This window comes from Aquarana catesbeiana, linkage group LG13, assembly GCF_042186555.1.
Source record: "Aquarana catesbeiana isolate 2022-GZ linkage group LG13, ASM4218655v1, whole genome shotgun sequence".
NCBI classification, from domain to species: Eukaryota; Metazoa; Chordata; class Amphibia; order Anura; family Ranidae; genus Aquarana; species Aquarana catesbeiana.
The window spans coordinates 88084530-88109573 of NC_133336.1; the positions used below are offsets into that span (position 1 = coordinate 88084530).

General features: G+C 39.9%; 1 protein-coding gene across 1 annotated transcript in view; it reads left to right on the forward strand.

Moving 5' to 3' along the window:
- The window catches only part of RAB15 (RAB15, member RAS oncogene family), a 147818-nt gene that overhangs the window by 82584 nt on the left and 40190 nt on the right, over positions 1 to 25044 (forward strand). The window contains exons 4-5 of the mRNA XM_073609972.1: positions 7933 to 8010; positions 11719 to 11808. Coding sequence (XP_073466073.1) covers positions 7933 to 8010; positions 11719 to 11808 — 168 coding nt within the window. The remainder of the gene's footprint in view (positions 1 to 7932; positions 8011 to 11718; positions 11809 to 25044) is intronic.

Below are 25044 nucleotides of genomic sequence, written 5' to 3' on the forward strand. Positions count from 1 at the left end.
AGATTGCTGCGCCTGATCAACACAATAATAATGTGATAGACAGTACACAGTGCATGTTAGTTGTGGTCATGTGCACTGCTCTATGCACAGCACAAATCCTACAGTCCATAGTTCCTAGATACAGTGGGAGAATGGAGAACGAACATAGCCACTCTTTACCAGGAAGTCAGATCACAGAAGCAAAAAACATTTAGAGATTTAGAGAAGGCTGGGGGCAATAGAAGGTACTTTTTGAACTAAGAACACAAACTTTAATAGAATTTTGTTTTTTTTCTTTTTAAAACAGAATTTCGTGTTACTTTAACCAGTTGCCGACTGTCTTCTAACCGTTTTTACTGCAGTTTCGGGTAGGGGGCACAAATGCACTTAGCCAGGGGCTCGCTCCTGCTGTGATTACACACAGCAGGAGGTGATCAGCGGATACCGCAGACTCGCTGTCTGCCAGAGCCCGCCGATCATCTACCACGGAGAAAGAACTGCAGTTTTAAACAAGGCAGATCGCCATTCTGACAGGAGGGAAGGCATTGATTCTATGTCTCTGCAAATGTCTCTGCAAAGCAGGGACTACAATCCATGTCTTCCGTTAGTAAAAGCACTTACCACAGTTTAGAAAAACACTTGTCAGGCACACAGTTAACCCTTTGCTGTTTAACTCCTTCCCAGTCAGTCAGTGTCATTAGTACAGTGACAGTGCATATTTTTAGCACTGATCACTGTATTGGTGTCACTGGTTCCCAAAAAGTGTCAGTTAATGTCCAAATGGCTGCCACAATATCACAGTCCTGCTTTAAGTCGCTGATTGCCCACCACTACTAGTAAAAATAAATAATTAAATAAAAATAAATAAAAATATCCCATAGTTTGTAGACGCTATAACTTTTGCGCCAACCAATCAATATACTCTTATTGCGATTTTTTTTTTTACAAAAAATATGTAGCAGAATACATATTGCTTTGAATTTATAAAGAAATTTGTTTCTTTTCTATTTTCTTATTGGATATGTTTTAAAGCAGAAAGTAAACAAAATAGTACTAGGCAAAAGGCATTTATTTTTAAGTGCATTAGTGCTACCATGGCCATCTATGGCATTGTTTGGGGTATATGTTGTGGATAGGGGAGCATTTTAACTGCATGTTCCAGAATTCCTGTATAGTCAAATAAAGTGTCCTAACTGTTTTAATAAACTGAATTCAGGTCTGTCATAGTATTTTTGCAGTTTAATTGATTTCATAGGATAGAAGAAGATAGATTTCATAGACAAGCACTTAAGCACTGAGACCACAGGTCAAGCAGCTCTCTTACTGAAGTAGCTCTGATACACCCCTGTCTATAGTGTAAAGTGACATTTAGAGGATTAGAGGTTAGGCTTAAGTCCCCTGCAGTAGAAAGGTTAGTGTGTGGGATGGTTAAAATGACATTTATCTATTTTTTCATTTAAATGCCAGCCTTTAAAAATCATTATAAGACCAGAGTGTTGTACACTAGAATAATGTATTGACCTGGGTCACTCCTATGCAAGTCAGCTCGTAATGATTTTTTTTACATTGTTAATACTCACTTGCTCATGTACGATAACGGTGTATATCTACAGGAAGACTATATTTTCATCAGCCTGTATATTCTAACATAGAAAAAAGTATATATAAATTAATTTGACCTTTAATAAACATGTCACTGGATAGCCAGCACAAGAAAATCATACGTTTTGGTGCTTTCACTGTCCTGAGATCCTGATATTAGACACACTGTAACTAAGGCCCTGTTTACACTGGTGCGCTACAAAAGTCGCACAACTTCCGATCTGACTTTGCCCTGCGACTTTGAATCTTGTTTCCATGCGACTTTAATGAACAGAATCCGATCAGACTTTAAGATGAGTGCTTTTTATGCCAAATTTCCAAAAAAAAAAAAAAAACCGGTGTGAGATCCACCCCCAGAATCCCTACCAGACCCTTATCCGAGCATGCAGCCCAGCAGGCCAGGAAAGGATGGGGGGGATGAGCGAGCGCCCCCCCCTCCTGAACCATACTAGGCCACATGCCCTCAACATGGGGGGGGGTGCTTTGGGGCAGGGGGGCTCTACCTGGGCTGTGGGAGGGGGGTCTGTGGGCAGGGGGGCTTATCGGAATCTGGAAGCCCCCTCACCTCAAAGATGAATGTAAAAGCGTAGACAAATCACTCCTCGTGTCCACCACAATGGATCAACTTTCACTCTCCAATGGTAATCGTACAGTCTCCAGACTGCTCCTCTGTGTGGGTAATCAGCGTTTGTATTGCCGTCAGACAAACCTTCCTTCACTTTCTCATAAGTGCTCAATCACGTTATTACTTTGAGGTGAGCAGGCACTTTAGCTGGTGGAGGTGTGCACTGGATATTGGTCCTTTTGAGGACGAACACACACAGCGGTGATTATTTTGGAAGCATTGACACAGATGAACATTTGACATTTTCATTTTTTAATTTAAAATATTTTTTTGATCATGAAATGTTTAATATAAATTTTGTATGCACATTATCTAATGAGACACAGCGCTGCACTATTTAGAAAACAACAATACAGACCTGATCACAGATATGGAAATACGGGGCAATTTAGGTAACAGCGATCACAGGTCAATTGGCTTCACTATAAATCACACAAATAGGAAACATAAGGGGAATACAAAGACACTGAATTTCAAAAGAGCCAACTTCCCTAAACTACAAACCTTGCTATAAATTGGGATAAAATCTTAGGAACAAAGAACATGGAGGAGAGATGGGTTTGCTTTAAGAGCACATTAAATAATTCATACTTTATAAAGAATGCAACAAGAAATGTAAGGGTACAATAAGGACGGTTAAGATAGAACATGAAAGACACATAGCAGACGAGAGCAAAAAAATCCCAAGAAATTCTTTATGTAAACAGTAAAAAAGGGAGGACAGGCCATATTGGCCCCATAAAGAATGAGGAAGGACATCTGGTTACAAAGAATGGGGAGATGGCGAAGGTATTGAATTTATTCTTCTCCTCAGTCTTCACGAGGGAATCAGGGGGCTTCAGTAACCAAAACTGCAGTGTTTATCCTCATGACACATCACAGGAAGCACCTCCATGGTCAACAGAGGGCAGAATTAAAATTAGACTTGGGAAACTTAACATTAATAAATCACCAGGACCAGATGGCTTGCACCCGAGGGTACTTGGGGAACTCAGTCAAGTAATTGCCAGACCATTATTCCTAATTTTTACTGACAGTCTACTGACTGGAATGGTACCAGCTGATTGGAGAAAAGCCAATGTAGCACCAATATTTAAAAAGGGCCCAAAATACATCCCTGGGAATTACAGACCAGTTAGCCTAACATCAATAGTATGATAAGGACTATATACAAGATTTTAGTAATGATAACGGTATCATTAGCAGTAATCAGCATGGATTCATGAAGAATCGTTCTTGCCAAACCAATCTATTAACCTTCTATGAGGAGGTGAGTTGCCATCTAGATAAAGGAAGGCCCGTAGACGTGGTATATCTGGATTTTGCAAAAGCATTTGACACAGTTCCCCATAAACATTTACTGTACAAAATAAGGTCCGTTGGCATGGACCATAGGGTGAATACATGGATTGAAAACTGGCTACAAGGGCGACTTCAGAGGGTGGTGATAAATGGGGAGTACTCGGAATGGTCAGGGGTGGGTAGTGGGGTCCCCCAGGGCTCTGTGCTGGGACCAATCCTGTTTAATTTGTTCATAAACCACCTGGAGGATGGGGTAAACAGTTCAATCTCTGTATTTGCAGAAGATACTAAGCTAAGCAGGGCAATAACTTCTCCGCAGGATGTGGAAACCTTGCTAAAAGATCTGAACAAATTAATGGGGAGGGCAACTACATGGCAAATGAGGTTCAATGTAGAAAAATGTAAAATAATGCATTTGGTTGGCTAAAATATGAATGCAATCTATACACTGGGGGGGGGGGGAGAACCTCTGGGGGAATCTAGGATGGAAAAGGACCTGGGGGTCCTAGTAGATGATAGCAGCAGCTTGGCATTGCATGCCATTGCTTAGCCTAACAAAGCTAACAGAATATTGGCATGCATTAAAAAAAGGGGTAAATTCCAGAGATAAAACGATAATTCTCCCGCTCTACAAGACCCTGGTCCGGCCGCACCTAGAGTATGCTGTCCAGTTCTGGGCACCAGTCCTCAGGAAGGATGTACTGGAAATGGAGCAAGTACAGAGGAAGGCAACAAAGCTAATAAAGGGTCTGGAGGATATTACTTATGAGGAAAGGTTGCGAGCACTGAACTTATTCTCTCTGGAGAAGAGACGCTTGAGAGGAGATATGATTTCAATATACAAATACCATACTGGTGACCCCACAATAGGGATAAAACTTTTTTGCAGAAGGGAGTTTAACAAGACTTGTGGCCACTCATTAAAATTAGAAGAAAAGAGGTTTAACCTTAAACTACGTAGAGGGTTCTTTACTGTAAGAGCGGCAAGGATGTGTAATTCCCTTCCAGAGGCAGTGGTTTCAGTGGGGGGAATTGGCAGCTATTTCTGGCCTTGGAGGTTCTCATTAGGCTGAAGGAGGGGAGACGTTGCTATACAGAGGTTTGCTTTAAAGTGGAATTTTACTTCTGCAGAAGTTGGATTTTTAGGTTCTCATTCACCTGGTATTATCCCTTATTCCCAAATCAGAAGATGAATGTGTTTGTGGTGCATAGAATGGCATGTCAAAAATGATGGGCTTTCAGAGACCTACCTCTGCCATCTTCCTGAGAGCCTGAACAGCTGTAAAGTAGAAAGAAGATATCGCTTTTTATTACTGCCTACTGTTAAGTCATTATTTAATCAGTAGCTTCCAACCTTCTCATGCTGTCAGGGCAGAGGCGGTTACAAGGTGATGCTGGGCATAGGCAATCTCTACAGATAATGGAGAAATAGGTTTCTTATATATAATTATATCTTAATATCTTTTTCACAATAGCTTCCATTTTAAAACGTAGTTCTGGCACTTTTGCAATGTTTGAAATAAACCAGTATGAGTTGAAATTCCTGTTTAAAAATTTGCTAAAAATATAACTTCATACAACCTGTAAAATAACTGGCATTTATGTTTTCTGTGTATATCATAGACTATTAAAGAAAGCATTGTATTGTTTTTAACTAGAAAGTGCACCACTGAAAAGCCTTTTGCCAAAACAGTGCAAAACACAGTAGAGCTCTCTTAGAACAAAAGGTATTCAAATGTCTGACTTCTATCACAAATCCAGAAAACAAAGGATTTAATACTCATTTTAGGACGGTAGACTCGGCCACAAATCTTTCTTTTGTGCCCTTGGGCCAACTGTGCTTAAAGCGGGGGTCCACCTATCTATCGTTTTTTTTTTTTTGAGTTAATTCACTTTTCTTCTCAGCATTACATACTCACATATTTTGTGTAATATGTCCGCCTGTGTCAGATTTCGTCGGAAAGAATAACTTATATTATTCACTGCAGGCGGTTTCCATCTTCATTGTGGGCATTTGAAGCCCACAAGCATTTATTTCCTGGATGTGGTGAAGGCTGTGCTCCCAGCATTCACCGCTCGTTCCCGCACATGCTCAGTGGCATCCTGGGAAGCCTGAGACTAGCTGCCAGGAGTCTGGGAGAGGCTAGAAACACGCCTACTCCCACGGGAGGAGAACCAGGAAGTGCAAAGAAGAATAGAAAAATTAAAGGTAATTACGGCTATTTAAATTTTTTTAAACGGCATGTCAGCATCTAGGCAAGGAAGTGAATACATACAGATATTGTTCAAAATTTGGGTGGAACCCCGCTTTAGCCTAATGGACAATTCTCGATCGCCATGGTGACTGATAAAACCTTTTGGCGACCAGGTCATACTATGCTGTGGCCAGTTGGGAGGCAAGCACTGAAATGCCGGGACTATTGTTATATTGCAATCCTGGTCTACAGATAAAGTTGTGGGTTGTGTGGTTGTTGACTAGGGACTCTGCAAGCCTGGGAGGCAATCGGAGAGTGAGGGGGAGGTAGTGGCCGGGGAGCAGGTAACAGGCTATTTATGGATGTACAAATTTCCCTTTTTTCAGAAAAGGTTTACAAAAACTGGTGTGATCTATGCCACGATTCTCCAAACAGTTAGATTGTGCTTCAGATCCATTTGAGTTTTTAATCGGTCAGATCAACAAAATTTACCATAAACTATGTAGTGTAAAGATTTGCCAGGCTGGGTGTCATTTTGAATGGACTATTTAAAGCATACACAGATATAAGAAAATAATTAATTCAATGTTTGCATGTAATAAAAATATGTGTATATGTACAGTAAAACCTTGGTTTGAGAGTAACTTGGTTTGAGAGAGTTTTGCAAGACAAGCACATTTTTAAAATAAATTTTGACTTGATATACAAGCGATGTCTTGATATACAAGTAGCGTCATGTCACAACTATGTATAAAAGAGAAAAGAGGCACATCTAAGTGTAACAATATGGTTACATTTAATGAAGGTACAACATTTAGCAACATATTGCTACACTTAGAGGCGCCTCTCTTCTCTTTTATACCTTGTAGATCCTACTGGATTTTGCTTCTAATCCCCTTGTGGAGGCTTCCATTTGTGGATGGACATTTTATGGTTACACAATCTATCACATTGCTATAATCTTTTTATATGGACTATAAACTGAAGGACCTACGAATAAATAGTTGTGGAACGAGACATTTGAGTTTCTGTTATTTCTTATGGGGAGATTCGCTTTGATAGACAAGTGCTTTGGATTACAAGCTTGTTTCTGGAACAAATTATGCTCGCAATCCAAGGTTTTACTGTATTTTGAAATTGTAACTCGAACTGTGTTTGCGCTAGCCTCCCATAATGCCCTGCACTTCAGCATATAGACTAGGCGAGGAAGGAGCAGTTCCGTTAGTCAATCAAGAGTTTTCTGAGTGGAGGAGAAAGCACAGAAATAATCTGCTGTTCCTTCACTATCCAATCACAGCATTAAACCATGCAGCATTTCTTTGACTACAGTGGAAAAAGATAAATGTCAGGACTATGACTAGTATAACCTGGACTGGAGAATCCCTGGTCACCATTGGCAACTGAAAAAAACTCTGTTAACTGGGCCATTGAGAGCTAATGCTGGAGGGGAGGCAGACACTGAAATGCTAGGGCTCTTGTTAGGTAAAGCCAGCTCTAGTTGGGACCTTAGCAGCTAATATGACTGTATTGACATGCAGTGTTGCATGAGCAAAGTCCTGCCTGTATTTGAGAAAGGTGAACTTTGCACAGTCTGTCTCACGCAATGCAGGCTGTCAATATAGCCACATAAGCTGCTATGTTCTCATGCCATTCCAGCTTTACCTAATGATAGCCTCAGTGTTTCCCTACTAGCAAAATTTATATCAGTATATTGGGGAAAACCCTTTGCACAAATGCTCCCTCCACCTTCTCAAGCCAAAATGTGTCAGCTCCAGAACCATGACTTGTCTGTGTTGTGAGAAACAGGCACAGCTACTAAAATGTAGACATGCCATGGGAGCTTTTGTCACTTTCTGTTTATTGTCATTTATTGCCTAAATGTGTTCTGCTGGTAAAGTAATAGTCTCTTGTATTTTATTGTTCATTTAATTTGTTAAAATAAAGTCTTTTCAAAATTAACAAAACAAATGTTTTCCCTTTTAATTCCTGGTGCATGCAGTTTTGCATGCTGATATTTAAACATCTGGAAGTGATATGTCAAACTAAATATTTTTTTTTTAACTTACGTTTTCATATATTTTACTCCCCGGTATATTAAAGGACTTGAGACATAGCAAGGGCCAAACAGTCATTCCTGGGAGATCTTCTTTTTTTTTAATTAGGAAAATTTGTAAAATATTTAATGCTTTACTTTTGTGTCACTAATTCTATTTTCTGTATTTCTTTTAGGGAATATTTTTAGTGTACGACATAACAAGTGAGCGTTCCTACCAGCATATAATGAAATGGGCCAGTGATGTAGATGAGGTATTTATATTATCATTTACTTTAATCACCCAAATTAATTTATTAAAACTGCATGAATATACATATCCTTTGCTCAAAGTAACTGAACAACTCAATTTTTTTTCTGAACTACACTATAAACACTATAAACAGCTGAAATCCAGTTTATTGGTATATATAGGTTAAGCAGACATGTTTTTTATCCAGTTTTATAAACTATTGTGGTACTGCTAGCCTATCTAGTAACCAAATATGATTACCAAATACATTAAGTAATAACCACATGTTATTCCAACAAATAAAGATCCTAAAGAATTAAAAGCCGAGTATCCATATTTTTGGGGAGCTGAAGTTACATCAGTGAGGAGAGCTCTGAGAGCTGATTAGAGGAAAGGGAGACCCCCGCCCCCTTTATACACACAGAAACAGAGCTGAGGCTGTCAATCACAGACTGTGCCCTCCCCTGTCTCCATTTTTCTTTTGGTGTCAGGAAAACTTGTCAAAAGGAACGAAACAGCAGAGAAAAATTACACTTGGTGCTCTGGATTAAGACAAACACACACTATAGAAGGCTAAAATGTATTCATATTTCATATCTGAGGTTTACAATTACTTTAACTTTTAATTATGTTCTTAGTAAAAAAATGGAACATGTAAAATTGTAAATATGCAACACCAAAAAGTGTCCAAACCAGTGGCAGCCGCTTCATAAGGGGCGCAGGAGCGCCGCCCCCTAATGCATGCGCCCGGCCCCTAATCTCCATTCAGGGCGCCAGATGCATGGATTTCAATGGGGTTTGTTTTTTTTTGTAGCATGTGATTAGAGCCAGAGGCTCTAGACGGCTTCAAAAAGGGTGGGCTCAGGGCACTGCGGAGGGGGGGGATGCCCCCCCCCAAAAAAAATCGAGCACCAGTCCTCCACCATGGAGGAAGGTGCTCTGGTCTGATGAACTTTTTGGCCATCAAAGAAAACGCTATGTCTGGCGCAAACCCAACACATCACATCACCCAAAGAACACCACCTCACAGTGAAACATGGTGGTGGCAGCATCATGCTGTGGGGATGTTTTTCAGCACTCGGGACTAGGAAACTGGTCAGAGTTGAGGGAAAGATGGATGGTGCTAAATACAGGGATATTCTTGAGCAAAACCTGTACCACTCTGTGTGTGATTTGAGGCTAGGACAGAGGTTCAACTACCAGCAGGACAATGACCCCAAATACACTGCTACACTTGAGTGGTTTAAGGGGAAACATGTAAACATGTTGGAATGACCTAGACATGTTGACATTCATGGTTCCCTCAATGAACTGTAGCTCTCCAGTGCTGGCAGCATTCATGCAGCCCCAGATCATGACACTCCCACCACCATGCTTAACTGTAAGCAAGACACACTTGTCTTTGTACTCCTCACCTGGTTGCTGCCACACACGCTTGACACCATCTGAACCAAATAAGTTTATCTTGGTCTCATCAGACTACAGGACATGGTTCCAGTAATCCATGTCCTTAGTCTGCTTGTCTTCAGCAGGGTCTTGCCAAGCTTTTTTAGCCTAGGCCATCTTTATTTAGAGCAACAATTCTTTTTTTCAAATCCTCAAAGAGTTCTTTGCAATGAGGTGCCATGTTGAACTTCCAGTGATCAGTATGAGAGAGTGGGAGCAATAACACCAAATTTTACACACCTGCTTCCCATTCACACCTGAGACCTTGTAACACTAATGAGTCACATGACACCGGGAGGAAAAATGGCTAATTGGGCCCAGTTTGGACATTTTTACTTAGGGGTGTACTCACTTTAGTTGCCAGCAGTTTAGACATTAATGACTGTGTGTTGAGTTATTTTGAGGGGACAGCAAATACAAGCTCACTACTTTACATTGTAACAAAGTGTCATTTCTTCACTGTTATGACATGAAAAGATAGAATAATATACAGTATTTACAAAAATGTGAGGAGTGTACTCATTTTTGTGAGATACTGTATTTCTAGACTAATCAGGGTTTTGTCTATAACTCTGAATCTTAAAGTGGCACAAAAAAATGTATTTAGGTATGTATTAACTCAAAAAGTACCTTCTATTGCGCTCAGCCTCCTTCAAATCTCTGAATTTTTTTTTTTTGTTGCTGTGATCTGACTTCCTGTTGGAGGGTGACTACATTTGTTCTCCATAGTCCCACTGCATGTGGGCTTGGAGTGATCACATGACCTGATGATCACACTTCTCACTTCTTCTGTGGTTTCCTGCTGCTTGGTGTGACCATTCAAAGAGACATCATGGCTCTAACCAGACCCTTGACATCTGCATTCTAGCTGCTTGCAAACAGAGATCAAGGACCAAGCTCCAATTTTATAACTATACTTGAAAACTGACCTGTAATACCAGATTGTTATGCTGTTGCAGGGCCATTGTGAGAATCAGTGCAATCCCTGTAATGTCCGTAAGCATGATGCGGTGTGCGCAGTAAGCGCAATAGCTTCCCGTTGGGAAGTTCTGATATTGCCATGTTTCCTTCCGCAATTGGCTACAGCTACAGAATGTCTGATTGGATTACATGAATGAGAGTATGGGGGACCACAGCTATTTCACTTGCTGTGCATTGCTGTAGCATGTTTACAAATGTTTTTGGCACCTGATATCTGCATTCAGAAGGGAAAGAATAGTAATGTCCCAAACTGCACTTGTGCTCACACTACGTTAGGGGCCAGTGTCCCCTCAACTGGATTTAGGTAAGCAGGCAGCAGGAGGTGTAGAAGGGGTATCAGGGTAAGGGGAGGATAATGCCTGGGGTAATGGTGTAAGGATGGTGGCAGGAGATAGTGGAGGAAGAGTCTGTAGCCACTTGAGCACAAATAAAGTCTTGGTGCTATTGGGCTAAGAGAGGGTGAGTCTAGCCTATAGCCCAGTGATGGCAAACCTTGTAACCCCAGATGTTTTGGAACTAAATTTCCCATGATGCTCATGCACTCTGCAGTGTTGAGCCTCATAGGAAATGTAGTTTCAAAACATCTGGGGTGCCAAGGTTCGCCATCACTGCTATAGCCTATAAAACAGTATTCATTTAGAGTGGTACAGTGGTGTAGTGGGTAGCACTCTCGCCTAGCAGTAAAAAGGGTCACTGGTTCGAATCCCAACCAAGACACTACCTGCATGGAGTTTGCATGTTCTCCCTGTGCCTGCGTGGGTTTCCTCTGGGTACTCCGGTTTCGTCCCACACTCCAAAGACATGCTGGTAGGTTAATTGGCTTCTGTCTAAATTGGCCATAGTATATGAATGTGAGTTAGGGACCTTAGATTGTAAGCTCCTTGAGGGTAGAGACCGATGTGAATGTACAATGTATATGTAACGCACTGTGTAAAATTGACAGCACTATGTAAGTACCTTAAATAATAATAATAATTCATTTGTATCTTACTCTAGACTCCAGACCTATCTTTTAAGCCTCTTCCATTAAAGTGTCATTTGGCCTCACCCAATATTTACCATTACTGTTACAAGTGGCCCCCACTATTTTTGTTGGATTTCTCACAAATTTTACAGTATGAAGACCACAGTAGGGAGAGTGAACAGTCTCTAAATGACAGAGCTGCCAGCTTCTGTAAGAAGGCCTCACCTCACTGGTATTGATGACATTGGTGGCTGACTGGCCTCAACACATGACTGAAAAACATTTTTAATAGAATATTTAGGTAATTTTGATATTAATACATATACATTATGTTTTTAGTATGCACCTGATGGAGTGCAGAAGATTTTGATAGGGAACAAAGCCGATGAGGAACAGAAAAGACAAGTTGGAAAGAGTCAGGGGATGAAGGTAAGTTTGCATGAAATGCAAATAAAATCTATATTATTTCCAGTATTATTACAACACTGATATGTTACACAATTCTCTATAGGGTGCCTAGAACATTTCACGTAGGTCTTATCCCCTGAAGCTGCTCACAATCTAATGTCCCCATCACACTCATATGCAGCAGGGAAAGTTTGGTAGGAAGCTAATTTATCTATTTGAATTTTTTCAGACCGAGGGAGGAAATTATACAAAAAACAGTATAAACACAAGGAGATAACTACAACTTCATGCAGATATTTCCCTGGATAGCTGAGTTTAGCAGTTGAACCCAGGACCCAACGAGAGCGCATACTCTTTAGCTATTGTGCTGCCCAATGACCAACAATATTACAGCCACTGAACTTGCTGTAAATGTTTGACAAATAATGCATAATAGTTTTGTTTTTTTTTTCAATGAAAACATATAATAGTTTTAGGGTAAATTTCCTTTACAAAAAAAGTATTTTTGAATCTGTTTTATATTTTTACCTTTCACATATCATACATTTATCTTCAGTAGACACAGAGCTGCTTCCAAAGCTTGCTTTTACACACCATGCTACTATAATGTGACTCTGATCTATTTGCCAAAAATCACAACATTTCCTAGTTGTACATGTTTTCATAGCCAGGGACACAATGGCACAGTCAGCCTTCTTTCAACCATTCTTAGTAATTATTCATTTTAATTACAGTGGGTAAGCAGTGAAACAGTTAATCTGTGTGAATGGAGATGCTCCAGGAGCATCCTTGAAACTCTTATATTGGTGGATGGGTTCCTATAGCAACCACCTCCCATCTTCCACAAGGGACAAAATGTGCACCAACTTCACTGCTGTGCATTTTATAGCTGACAAGAGCAGAAACATATTGAATTCTCCCCTGGTGAACTCAAGTGGATGATAGAAACCATTGGCTTTATTCTGAAAATATCATCCATTCACTATGTAATGAAACATAGGTACATATATCTGATATTTTGTGTATTCAATTATTACTGTGCTCATGCATGCATGCATAGCATCTCTAGAGGTAGTAATCACAAAATGGACTAATTTTGTTTTACCCAGAGCAAATTTTTTGTTACTCTAAGTACAGCAGTAACGATCATAACCAACTAATTTAATTCAAGGTAATAAGATTGGTTTACACTGGTGTTCTCAAAGAAAACATTATAAGATTACAGCTCAAAGGTCCCCATTGTCTGGAATCTGGAAGATAAAAGGACCCCATAGACATGGGCACAAATGGATTCCAATGTGTGTTGGCACCAGACCTCCGCAGCCAATCAGTCTTGGGAGGAGCATCTGAATTTGGCATGTTGGATGTTTTTCAACTGACGGTTATTTATTTCTCTGAAAAAGATATTCCTGCTCTTACGCCTCCCTGCTATAAGGCAGTATAGTGGCAGGTTAGGACAGTATAGTGGCAGGTTAGGACGATAAAGTAGCAGATTAGGGCAGTATAGTGGCAGATTAGGGCAGTATAGTGGCAGATTAGGGCAGTATAGTGGCAGGTTAGGGAAGTATAGTGGCAGTTAAGGGCTGAGAGTACAGTGTAATAGTGACAGTGTCCTTACCCCATGGCTACTGTGTCCACTTGTCCCCTTTCCCCTTCTTCAACTTCGGGATTAGCCTGATTGAAGGAGTCTGTGGGAGGAGAAAAGAAGGCAGCCACACCCCCGCCTACCAACTCTGGCTGCCTCGATAGATATTTAAAATTCTGAGGGACAATGTCAGCTAATTAGACAACAGGGGAGTGGTAGAGGCAGCCTCCCACGCATCATGGGGCCCTCTGTTGTTCCGATCATCGATGCAGACGGGCAGTACCTTTACAAATCTACAAAGAGGGAAAGTGCAGCTGTATGCAGAGCGTTCATGGTGGAGTAGGGGGTGGTTGGCTTTGGGAGGACACAACTAAAATCTGAGGGGGCATAGACCACCCCAGTACCCCGTAGATCCCGCCATGAGACACAATGATGTTTATTGAAATGTCTTTTAAAAGATAATTTAGATCTTCTTATAACTTAAAGGAAACCTGCATTAAGACACTGTGGTGACCTTTTCTTCTAAATATATTTTTTTGCCTGGCTGTGGTTCTAATCCAATAGCACTGATTTGGAACAAGTGTGTGGATCAGTTCTGACCTCATTCAGATTTTTTTTTTCAGGTCAGTGACGGGGAAACAGTTCCACATTAGTCCATTATCCAGATAACACTATATAATTTCTCTTGCCTGTTGTATTAACATTCTACCTGAAAGTTTAAAACATCAGGCCTCTTTTCCAGAACACTAGACTATAGAATATGCCTGTTCTGCCTGATACAACCACTTTTAGAATTAGTCAACTTTTAATTTATACAAATATAAATTTGTGTTCTGCGCTAAGTATATTCCATCCAAATAGCTACTAGCTATACCTCACATAAAAATGTACATACTAAATTAAAAGAAAAATGTGTTGTGCTCTCTAATAAAGTGCAGAGTGCTTTACACATTATACAGATAATCAAAAGCATAATTCATGAAAACATCAATAAACAATATCAAAAAGTGAGCAATGAATAGTCCCACAATTCTTAAAATTCATGCAACAGTCCAAATGGAGAAATTAATCCCAATGGAATATTAAAAGTGTGTACAAAAAATTATAAGGTGCTCCACTTGTGTATTTCATAAAAAAAAGTAATCCAGTGCTTCCGGGGATTACCACAAAAAAGTGCTCCATCCAAGGAAGACCTTTTTACAGGTCTAGCTGTACCTTAGCATTAAACCCTTAAGTAGATAGATGGATGTTAAACTGCTTCTCTCCAACCCAGACACATGAGAGCAGGCTGAGCAGCCATATACAGTCTCCTCTACAACTTATCAGACCAGCTCCAGGGCTATACACTAGCAGCCATGAGCGAATTCACACAATCCTTTAAATCTGCAAGAGCTGCAATCTTCTATAATTGTCACAAATGTAAAACTGCAATGTGGCAGACTGGATAGTGGTGGTGGGGTCTGTAAACTGGTTTGTATACAAATTACTCTCTTCTATCTGCTGTTATATATTTTGATTGGCTCATTGCTCTTCTCACTTCACAGATGGCATCAAATAGGAGCAGCAGGAGGACACTTTGCACTTTGCAAAGGAAACCTGTACTGTTCTAATCCAACTGCTTCAGTACTTGGAGTCACCAACCGAATCAGGCATGCAGATTAGCTGTTCTGACCTGCATGCTTGTTTTGGGTCAGAAGGAGGCCTCAAGGCGCACCATCTCAGTGCAGGTTTCCTACCTTGTTCACAAAGGCCTCAGGTTGTTTTTAAAGCAATGTGTACAGGAAGCAACTTTTTATTTATGTCTTATTAATTGTGTATGGTGTGTAAAAGAGCTAAAATTAAAGAACATGCTGTGAAGTGCTAAAATTATCTAAAATAATGGAGTTTATAATTAACTTGCAGCAGTAACAAAACTATAAAAAATGCCTCTTGCTCTGTAGTCAAGGCCTCCTGATTTAAGAGCTGCATGTGTCCCTAATACTAGGCCAAGCGACCCATGGATTTCCAATACTATGACAGCTCTGTCCACCTTTTGCAACCTCATGACCCATGTTATTGGCCCATCATTGTTGTGGGTAACTAATAAACTCAGGAGAAGGGAGTGGGCAGGCAGGGAAGGCAACCAGAAAGATGACTGCGTGTTTGAACCCTGTACTGAGAGTTTGATCAGACATCCTAAAACCCGGAGGAGCTTTTATTGCACAGTAAGTGTGTATATCTTAGATGTTATATAGCCACAGGTTTGCTTTAAAGGTGTTCCTGGTAATTGAGAACTGTACCTATGGCGGAGACCTCCTCTCCTTTTACTGCTAGATGACACTGTGATTTCAAATCTTCCCTGCTGCAATGCCACAGGCTATAGGTAATCTAGTTACACATTCATTTTAATATAATGCCAAACCTATGTGCACTTTTATTATTTTATATTGATTTGTATTTATTTTACTTTTTGAGAAGTTGAATTAAAAGTTATATATTTCTCTGTTTATGGACCATGTACATTAATGTTAGTCTTATGTATGCCTGTAAAACAAAATAGAAAATGGGTAAATGGTATATATATCTACATATGATGCATCTTGGTGTTCAAAATAAGACTTAAAACTGCAAACAAAAAATAATATTGTCCTTTTTATACCTCTGGTAATCCAAAATAATCTTCATCCAGATCTAGAATAGTAATGAATAACAGATTTGCACCAATTCCCACCTGCTTTTTGTGATAAATACAAATTAACTACGGTATGTTTTCTATACTAGTATGTTCTGTTTGTTAATGGTTTTGTTCTCAGCTTTGGGAATTTCCTGCAATAGTTTAGGACTGGCAAGACATTACCACTGAATATATCTTTTGGGACAGAATTAAAGAAAGGATTGATACTTTCAGGATGATTTTCCTAACACCGTGACATGGTCGCGCATAACACTTAAAGCTAAATTAAACCTTAAACATGAAAAATCTCTACCTTTGCCACAATATGTCCAAAATAAAATGTTTTGGTTGGAGTAAGGCTTTAAGAACACACTCACAATGTGCTGATTAGCTCCTAGTAAGCAGCTAGCCATACACATGCAAATATTCTCAGTATGTTTGATAATTTGACAAATGTTGTTTGAAAGTGCTTCAAATATATGTTTGCTTTTAACATTTGATTTTGGAATGAATGTAAATTCCTGAATGAAAACCACATACACTGTTAGAAATTTGTTAGTTTTGAAAAAATGTTTCCATCCCACTCCTTTCTCACCACTGCATTAAACAATGAACGTTGATTTGACCCACTAACAATTAGAAAACTGAACTTTCTTTAAAATTAAAAATGTAAACATAATTCTACTAGTGTAAGGTCAGCTTTAGTGTTTACTACTTATTATGACTGCAAAGATTCATTACACTCAAGAAATATCTAGCACATTACATTCAAAAATTTTTCGCATCACTATGGTCGAAAATGAATGTTGATGTGACCCCCACTAATAGTTAGAATATTAAGCAACTTTTCTTAAAATTAAAAAGTTCCAAGGGGTTGATTTACTAAAGGCAAAAAGACAGTACACTTTGCAAGTGCAGTTGCTCCAGAGCTTAGTAAATGAGCAGAAGCTCTGCTGAATTCCTTTATCCAATCACGTGCAAGCAAAAATGCTATTTTTTTTTTTTATCTTTCCTGCACGTGATTGAGTGCTCTTTGCAAAGTGAAGCCTTACCTCATTTACTAAGCTCTGGAGCAACTGCACTTGCAGAGGGCAACTACACTTTGCAAAGTGCACAGTCTATTTGGCTTTCAAACCCAAAGTCTTTTATGCTGCGTACACATGATCGGACATTCCGACAATAAAATCCATGGATTTTTTCCGACGGATGTTGACTCAAACTTGTCTTGCATACACATGGTCACACAAATCTTGTCAGAAATTCCGAACGTCAAGAACGCGGTGACGTACGACGAGCCGAGAAAATTGTAGTTCAATAGCCAGTGCGGCTCTTCTGCTTGATTGCGAGCATGCGTGGAATTTTGTGTGTCAGAATTGTGTACACACAATCGGAATTTCCGACAACAGATTTTGTTGTCGGAAAATTTGAGATCCAGATCTCAAATTTTGTGTGTCGGAAATTCCGATGGAAATTGTACGATGGAGCCTACACACGGTCGGAATTTCTGACAACAAGCTCCCATCGAACATTTGCGACCGTGTGTACGGGGCATTAGTGTATGGCCAGCTTTAGTGCTGATGTGCAAGAAATTTGAGGCGTCTGTTTTCACTACAAATTCAGGTAAATTATTTCTTTAATTGATGTCTATATACCTGCAGATTTAACTGAAAAGAAAATACATTGTTTTCTGCAAATGTCCATTAGTAACAATAATCAGTAGGTATCATGCAGCACATATAAGGCTCAATTCACAAAGCTTTAACAAAAGGATAAGAATCTTCATTTCATCCAAATGACTGTAATTTTCACATCTCTTTGGACTGAAAATAGCTGTTCCTTTTTTTTTTTTTTTTTAATAAGGATGTTTAATACAAGCTTTGTAAATTGAGCCTATAATTCTGCAAGATTTATACAGATAACTTTGATTTATGAAAGGATTATATTATAAGGCTTGTTACGTATGATGATTTTTAATTATTCCTTTCAAGTTTTTAAAAAATAAGCCTTGAAATAGCAATGAGCAGTTATTTTTTTTTTTTTTAAAGCAGTATACAAGGGTTTTTATAAAAGAAGAGACCCTAGTGGTCTATTCTGTCATAAATGCCTCTCACAATTTGTCAGTGGAAATGTAATCTGAGCAATGCATGCCCAGTTCAGACCACATTTATGGCACCCTCTCTGTGCCGTGGTAAAGTGACTCCCATGTGCATGAGTGGTGTCATTGTGGCCCAGGCATTTACGCAAGTGGCTGGCAATGGGGACACTCAGAAGGCAGGAGAAGGCAGAAGAGTTGGCGGGGGACCCTAGAAGAGAAGGATCAGGGCTGCTCTGTGCAAAGCCATTGCACAGATCAGGTAAGTATAACATGTTTGCTATTTTAAAAGAAAAAAAACACCTTTAAAATTACTTTAATAATGGTGAAAACTGTATTTCATTCATCTTGGTAAGGAAACTTCTATGTTTTGCCAGGGCTTTTAAGACAAAAAAAAGACACAATAACAACATGAGCCCAAGGAAGAGTAGGTCTAAATCACTGGTCCAGAAAAGCTAAGTAATAAAAATGAATGTCAATTGATAATCAGGCATTCATCCATGCAATTACTATATCTAAACTCCAGGATTTTTTTTTAATCTGTGCTTTTCTATATGTCTGTGTGTCATTTGTTTGGAATAGAAAATTAGTGATTTCTGAAGCATGCCTTACTCAACCATGATTTCATGGAACAGGGTTCCTCTAGAAGTTGCTAGGGGTTCCTTGAGCAGTGGCAGATTAACCGCTTCCGGACCGCCCACAGCATATATACTGTGGCAGGGCGGCCTGGCTGCGCAAAATCACGTAACTGTACGTGATTTTGTGCATGCGATCTGGGATGCGCGTGTGTGCCACTGGAGCACCGCTCCCACTGTGATCGGCCACCGGGACCCACCAATTGTTTGCAAGTAAGGCAGAATGGCGGTCTGTCTACAAAAACAAGGCAGATCGCTGTTCTGTCAGGGAGTAAAAGAGAGATCTTGTGTGTCTGCTAAGCAGAAACACGGATCTCTCTTTTCATCCAGTGCATCCTCTCCCCCCACAGTTAGAAAGCACTCGTAGGGAACACACTTAACCCCTTCCCTGCCAGTGTCATTTATACATTGTCAGTGCATTTTTTTTAGCACTGATCGCTGTATTGCTGTCACTGGTCCCCAAGAAGTGTCACTTAGGGGGTTATTTACTAAAGGAAAATCCACTTTGCACTGCAAGTGCATTTGAAAGTGCACATGGAAGTAAAGTCGCTGTAAATCCGAGGGGGACATGCAAGGAAGATAAAAAACAGCATTTTAGCTTGCACATTATTGGATGATAAAATCTGTAGACCTTCCACTCATTTCAGATCTACCCCTTAGATTTAGAGTGACTGCACTTGAAAGTGCACTACAAGTGCACTTTCAAGTGCACTTGCAGTGCAAAGTGGATTTGACTTTTGTAAATAACCCCCAAAGTGTCAGATTTGTCTGCCACAATGTCGCAGCCCCACTAAAAATTGCTGATCGCTGCCATTACTAGTAAAAACAATAAAAAAAATCCTTAAAAATAACCCATAGTTTGTAGATGCTATAACTTTTGTGCAAACCAATCAATATACGTTTATCGGGATTTTTTTTACCAAAAATATGTACCGGAATACATATTGGCCTAAATTGATGAAGAAATTAAATTTTTAATTTTGGGTGTGTTTTATAGCAGAAAGTAAAAAAAAATTGTTTTTGTTTTTTTTCAAAATTGTTGATCTATTTTTGTTTACAGCGCAAAAAATAAAAACCACAGAGGTGATCAAATACCTCCAAAAGAAAGCTCTATTTGTGGGATAAAAAAAGACATCAAATTTTTTTGGGTACAGGGTCGCACGACTGCGCAATTGTCAGTAAAAGCAACGCAGTGCCGTATCACAAAAATCTGCCTGGTCAGGAAGGGGGTAAAATCTTGCGGAGCTGAAGTAGTTAATCTACTGCCTTTAGTTGCCTGCATAGTTCCAGCACCAACATTACTTGGCAGAGCCTTTGGCTCTGACCCCATATTTTTTTACTTATGATAACAACCACAACTTGCTTATTGTACAAATGTACAGTGAACTCTTGGTTTTATAGATTTTAGTGAGGGTTCAGTGAAAGCTGAAAATTAAGAATCAAGAGATTCTCCATAGTAATAAGGTTGAGAAAGGCTGTCCTAAGCAATGGACTATACTGTGGTTTGCAAAGTTAGCAAAAAGGAAAAATCCTATGTTGGGTTCCAGCCATGCAGGTAGCATAGGCTTACTATAGTCTTTATGACCAGTAGTTTTAGCCTGCATATTTCATGAAGATATTTGTTTTCATCAGAAGAAAATACATATAAGTCCTAAAAAAAGAACTGCAGCCACAAATTACAAGATAAAAACGAATAGCCCATTAAAAAAATAAAATAACAAAATCAGCTATTGCTGATGGTGGTGCCTGGGACCAGCAGGAGCACTGACAGCGCAGTGCTGGAGGGAATTGTTTTATAGTTAAGTCTGTCATAATGTGCTAATATGCGGTGCATACTAGCACATTATAGCATAAACCACCCGGGGGACATTTCATTTTAAAAAAGCAGAGTTTAATTCAGCCTTAAGTGCAAGGAGGTGTATGCTACCTCCTGGCCCTCCCTTTTTTGTTTAGAATTTACTGGTTCACTGAATGCCAATAGTATACCTTTTGTTATACTCCGGTGCACCAAGGGGAGAGATACGGCCACTCTGTCTGCCTCTCCTCTCCCCTGCCCATTCACAGAAAGCTGTGGATTTTGTGAGAGGGTTTTCAGAATGCAAAGCAGTCTGTGATTGGGCAAGGGGAGCAGAAAGGTGGGCAGTGCAGCTGCAAACAACAGTATGGCTGCTGTATAGGACACCTGTAGCTGGGGTGTTAGAGCACTGAAAGTATCCCTATACTATCATCACTTAATAAAACAGTAGACAAAAGAAAGAACCCTAAGGTGGCATGCACCTTGTTGCACTTAACTCCTTGCGTGCAAGTAGATTTGCAAGCAGATTTTTTCCTAGAGTTCTTTTTAAAAAAAAATACAGTTCAGTGGGGAGAGGGTAATTTAATAAGACTTATACATTAAAAATACACAATTAATTTAAATACCATGCTGGGGGTACCTATAAACTGCACTTCAAATGCCAGTGCATGAGGGATGTACTCCCACAAATGTTTTTTTTTTTTAAAAAGCCACTAAATGACAGTTATAAGTGCCTGTCCTGGGGATCCCAGGTGATGTAATTGACCACATATGGTCATGTTTATAAGTGGCCAGTGATGTCAGTCAGCATCCCTGTCATCAGCTTTCATTTGCGGCAAGAATCAGGTGGGAAAGGAGTATGACACGGGTCGTTGGACGTCGCTTATATCGATAAACAATGGGTTTAAATTGTTGCAAGGCATGATTGACAGTTTTTTTGTTTTTTTTTTTACCAAAACACTTTTTCTACTGTGTATAGTGTGTCTTTTTGTGGATGAGTAACAAGGGGTACTGTGTATTGACGTGGGGGCAGATATCTGGGGTTTACCTTTTATCCTAAGGAATAAATTCAGATTATGACAAATTCCCATTTCCTTGCTGATCACTACACTCACTGGGCCAGGTGTGTGGGAGGCCATTGTCCTCATCAATATGGGAGCAAGGTGCTATGCCAGTTGAGGGCACATGGCCTGGTAAAGTTAAGGAGGCGAGGGGAGGGAGGTATCCTACATTAATTGTCCCTCCCTTTCCTGACCAACCAAAATTGTTTTGGATTTTTTTTTTCTGTTGGGTTCCCCCTTAAAAGGCCACACCAAAACCCTTACTAGGATAAGGGTCTGCTATAGATTTTGAGAGGGTCCTTGTGCCATTTTATTTAATTTTTTGCTTGAGGCCTACTTAAAAATATATACAAGACCCTTATTCAGGCATGCAACCTGGGAGGCTAGTAAAAGAGGGGTCAGAGAGAACACCCCCCCCCCCCCCACTCCCTCACTGTCCCTTCTCATCCTCAAACATACCAGGCCACTTTCCCTGCAGAAAAACAAATTGCATTGGGTTCCCCATAGAATCAATATTAGACCTTTATTCTAGATAGGGGCCTGATATGGATTTTTAAGGGGAACCCCATGCAAAAAACAAAACAAAATAAATGGCATGGGGTCCCCACCAAAATCCATAGAAGACTCTTATGCAGACATGCAGCCTTGCAAGCCTGGGAAAAAGAGGGACAGTGTGCATATGTCCCCATCCTGAACTATACCAGACTACATGCCCTCACCATGGGGAAAGTACCCTACCAGACCTCCCTGTTGAGGAGGTCACGGGCTTCCTACCCACATGACTGGTCTGAAGGAAAGAGTTATTGCAATCTGAATGTTCCCTTTAGGATAAGTTGCCACCTTACACAAAAAAGTGGTACATAGTATCCCTTGTTACTAAAAAAATGCGAATGGAGCAAAAAATTCCATTGAAAAGGTTAAAAAACAAAATCCATGATGTAAATCCAATGTCAATGTGATTGTAGATTCATTGTCAAGTGAAATGAACTGGACAATGCCTTGACAACTCGATACGTCAAACTTTAGAAGACTTTGAGGCCACTTAACACAAACAAATAAATAGGTACAATTATTTTGATTTTTTTGTGACTGAGTAGGTATATTGCAGTTAAATGTTTATTAGGGGAACAATTAGTATTATTATATATAGTATTAATAAAAATTTAGTCTAATGGAGCTGCCCATTCTAAAGTTGTGATAAACTAATAAGTGAAAGTATATGTGTGATGAACCGTGCTCCCTGTGGGTTAATACTTTAATGTAAAGTGCATACAGTGCAAGATAAAAATGTACAACCACTGAATTCACTCCAGTGGAAAGTTGATCAAACACTAACACCCCTTTCACACTGGGGCACTTTGCAGGCGCTACAGTGCTAAAAATAGCGCCTGCAAAGCGCCCTGAAAGGGATGCTCCTGTGTTTCCAATGTGAAAACTCGAGGGCTTTCACACTGGAGCGGTGCATCTTTGGAGTGGTGAAGGAGTGGTGTGTATACCGCTCCTGCCCATTGAAATCAATGGGCAGCCCGGCTATACCACCAGCAAAGCGCTGCTGCAGCAGAGCTTTGCGGGTGGCTTTAACCCTTTCTCGGACGCTAGCGGGGGTAAAAGCATCCCGCTAGCGGCCGAATAGCGCTGCAAAATTGACGGTAAAGAGCCGCTAAAAATAGCAGCGCTTTACCGCCGACACAACCACCGCCCCAGTGTGAAAGGGGCTTAAATGATAAACACAAGTGTACATCAACTGTGATCAAACATATAAATTCCATCAACTTGATAAGAATCACAAAACAATAATGTCCGAATAACCAAGATAAAGAATATAGTTTAAGTCCAAAGTAGCTCATCATACATTTTCCAGTGAGAAGGTGACTTCATTAATTCAATGAATGGATGACTGTAGGAATCCTCCACCAACACCAAGCACTCAGGGATCATCTCCATCTGGTGAGTAGACTATTACAGAGATTATAACAGCTTTGGAAAATGAGATATTTCTGGACATCCGTCTCAGCAAGTCCGGTGTTACCACCGATCAATTATTTAAGTAGAGATGGCCACACGTATCTGGGTCAGACATGGGTGTGGTTGAGCGTGATACATCACTTCCGCCCACAGTGAAACGCAGGTGGAGCACATATATATGTGTGGCCATCTCTCCTTAAATAATTGATCTGAGGTAACACCGGGCTTGCTGAGATGGATATCCAGAAATATCTAATTTTCCAAAGCTGTTATGATCTCTGTAATAGGGATCATCTTCATCTGGTGAGTAGGCTGAGTGCTGGGTGTTGGTGGAGGATTCCTATAGTCACTCATTCATTGGATTAATTAAGTCACCTTCTCACTGGAAAATGTCTGATGAGCTACTTTGGACTTAAACTATATTCTTTATCTTGGTTACTTGGACATTATTGTTTTGTGATTCCTATCAAGTTGATGGAATTTATGTGTTTGATCACAGTTTATATACACTTGTGTTTATCATTCAGTGTTTGATCAACTTTCCATTGGAGAGAATCCGGTGGTTGTACATTTTTATTTTGCACTGTATGCACTTTAAATTAAGGTATTAACCCACAGGGAGCGCGGTTCATCACACACATACTTTCACTTTCATATGGCAGTTAAAGGATAAAAACAATTGAAATACCCCTGGGAGAAAATTTTAATTTAAAGTCAACAAAAACACAGATCTTCCATCATATCTAAGAAACTCTTTGATTATTCAATGGAATCTGGAATCACTTGATGATTGTAAATAGGTGATTGTCCTGCCAGAGTTCCTGGCTCTCGCACTATTCCCACTGGCAATGATGCTGTTTTTGCCTTTGCAGCCCCTGGGTGTTGAAAGCTTGCACCAAATGTCTACAGCAGGTGGGTGGGGCTTTGAAGAAGCTTGTTGGTTAATTTTCCACCAGTATCCACTCAAAACAAAGTACAAGAACAGTTTGGGATTTAGCATATATATGTATAGACTTTAAGCCTAACGCCAACCACTTTTTGGTTTCAAATAGAATAGAAAAGAGTTAGACACGCAGGGGTCTATTTACTAAAGCTGGAGAGTGCAACATCAAGCTCACTTCTGCATAGAAATCAATCAGCTTTCAGGTTTTGTTGCCAATCTTAAATGAACAAGCTGAGGATAGAAGGTGATTGTTTTCTATGCAGAAGTGAGCCTTATTTTGCACTCTCCAGCTTTAGTGAATAAACCCCACAATATTTATGGCTGTTATTTCTATGCTGGGAAGTGGTTGTGGTTAACCAGGGACAGTCTCTTAATTGGGGGTAGAAGTAAAATCCTAAAAGCAGGACAAATTTGGGGATTCTATTCATAGAGGCCTTATCTAAAATAATTGCAGTTTTAGACATATGAACATGATTATTTCTTTTCATATACTTTCACTGCTCCTGTATTTAATCATGGTTTGTGAAT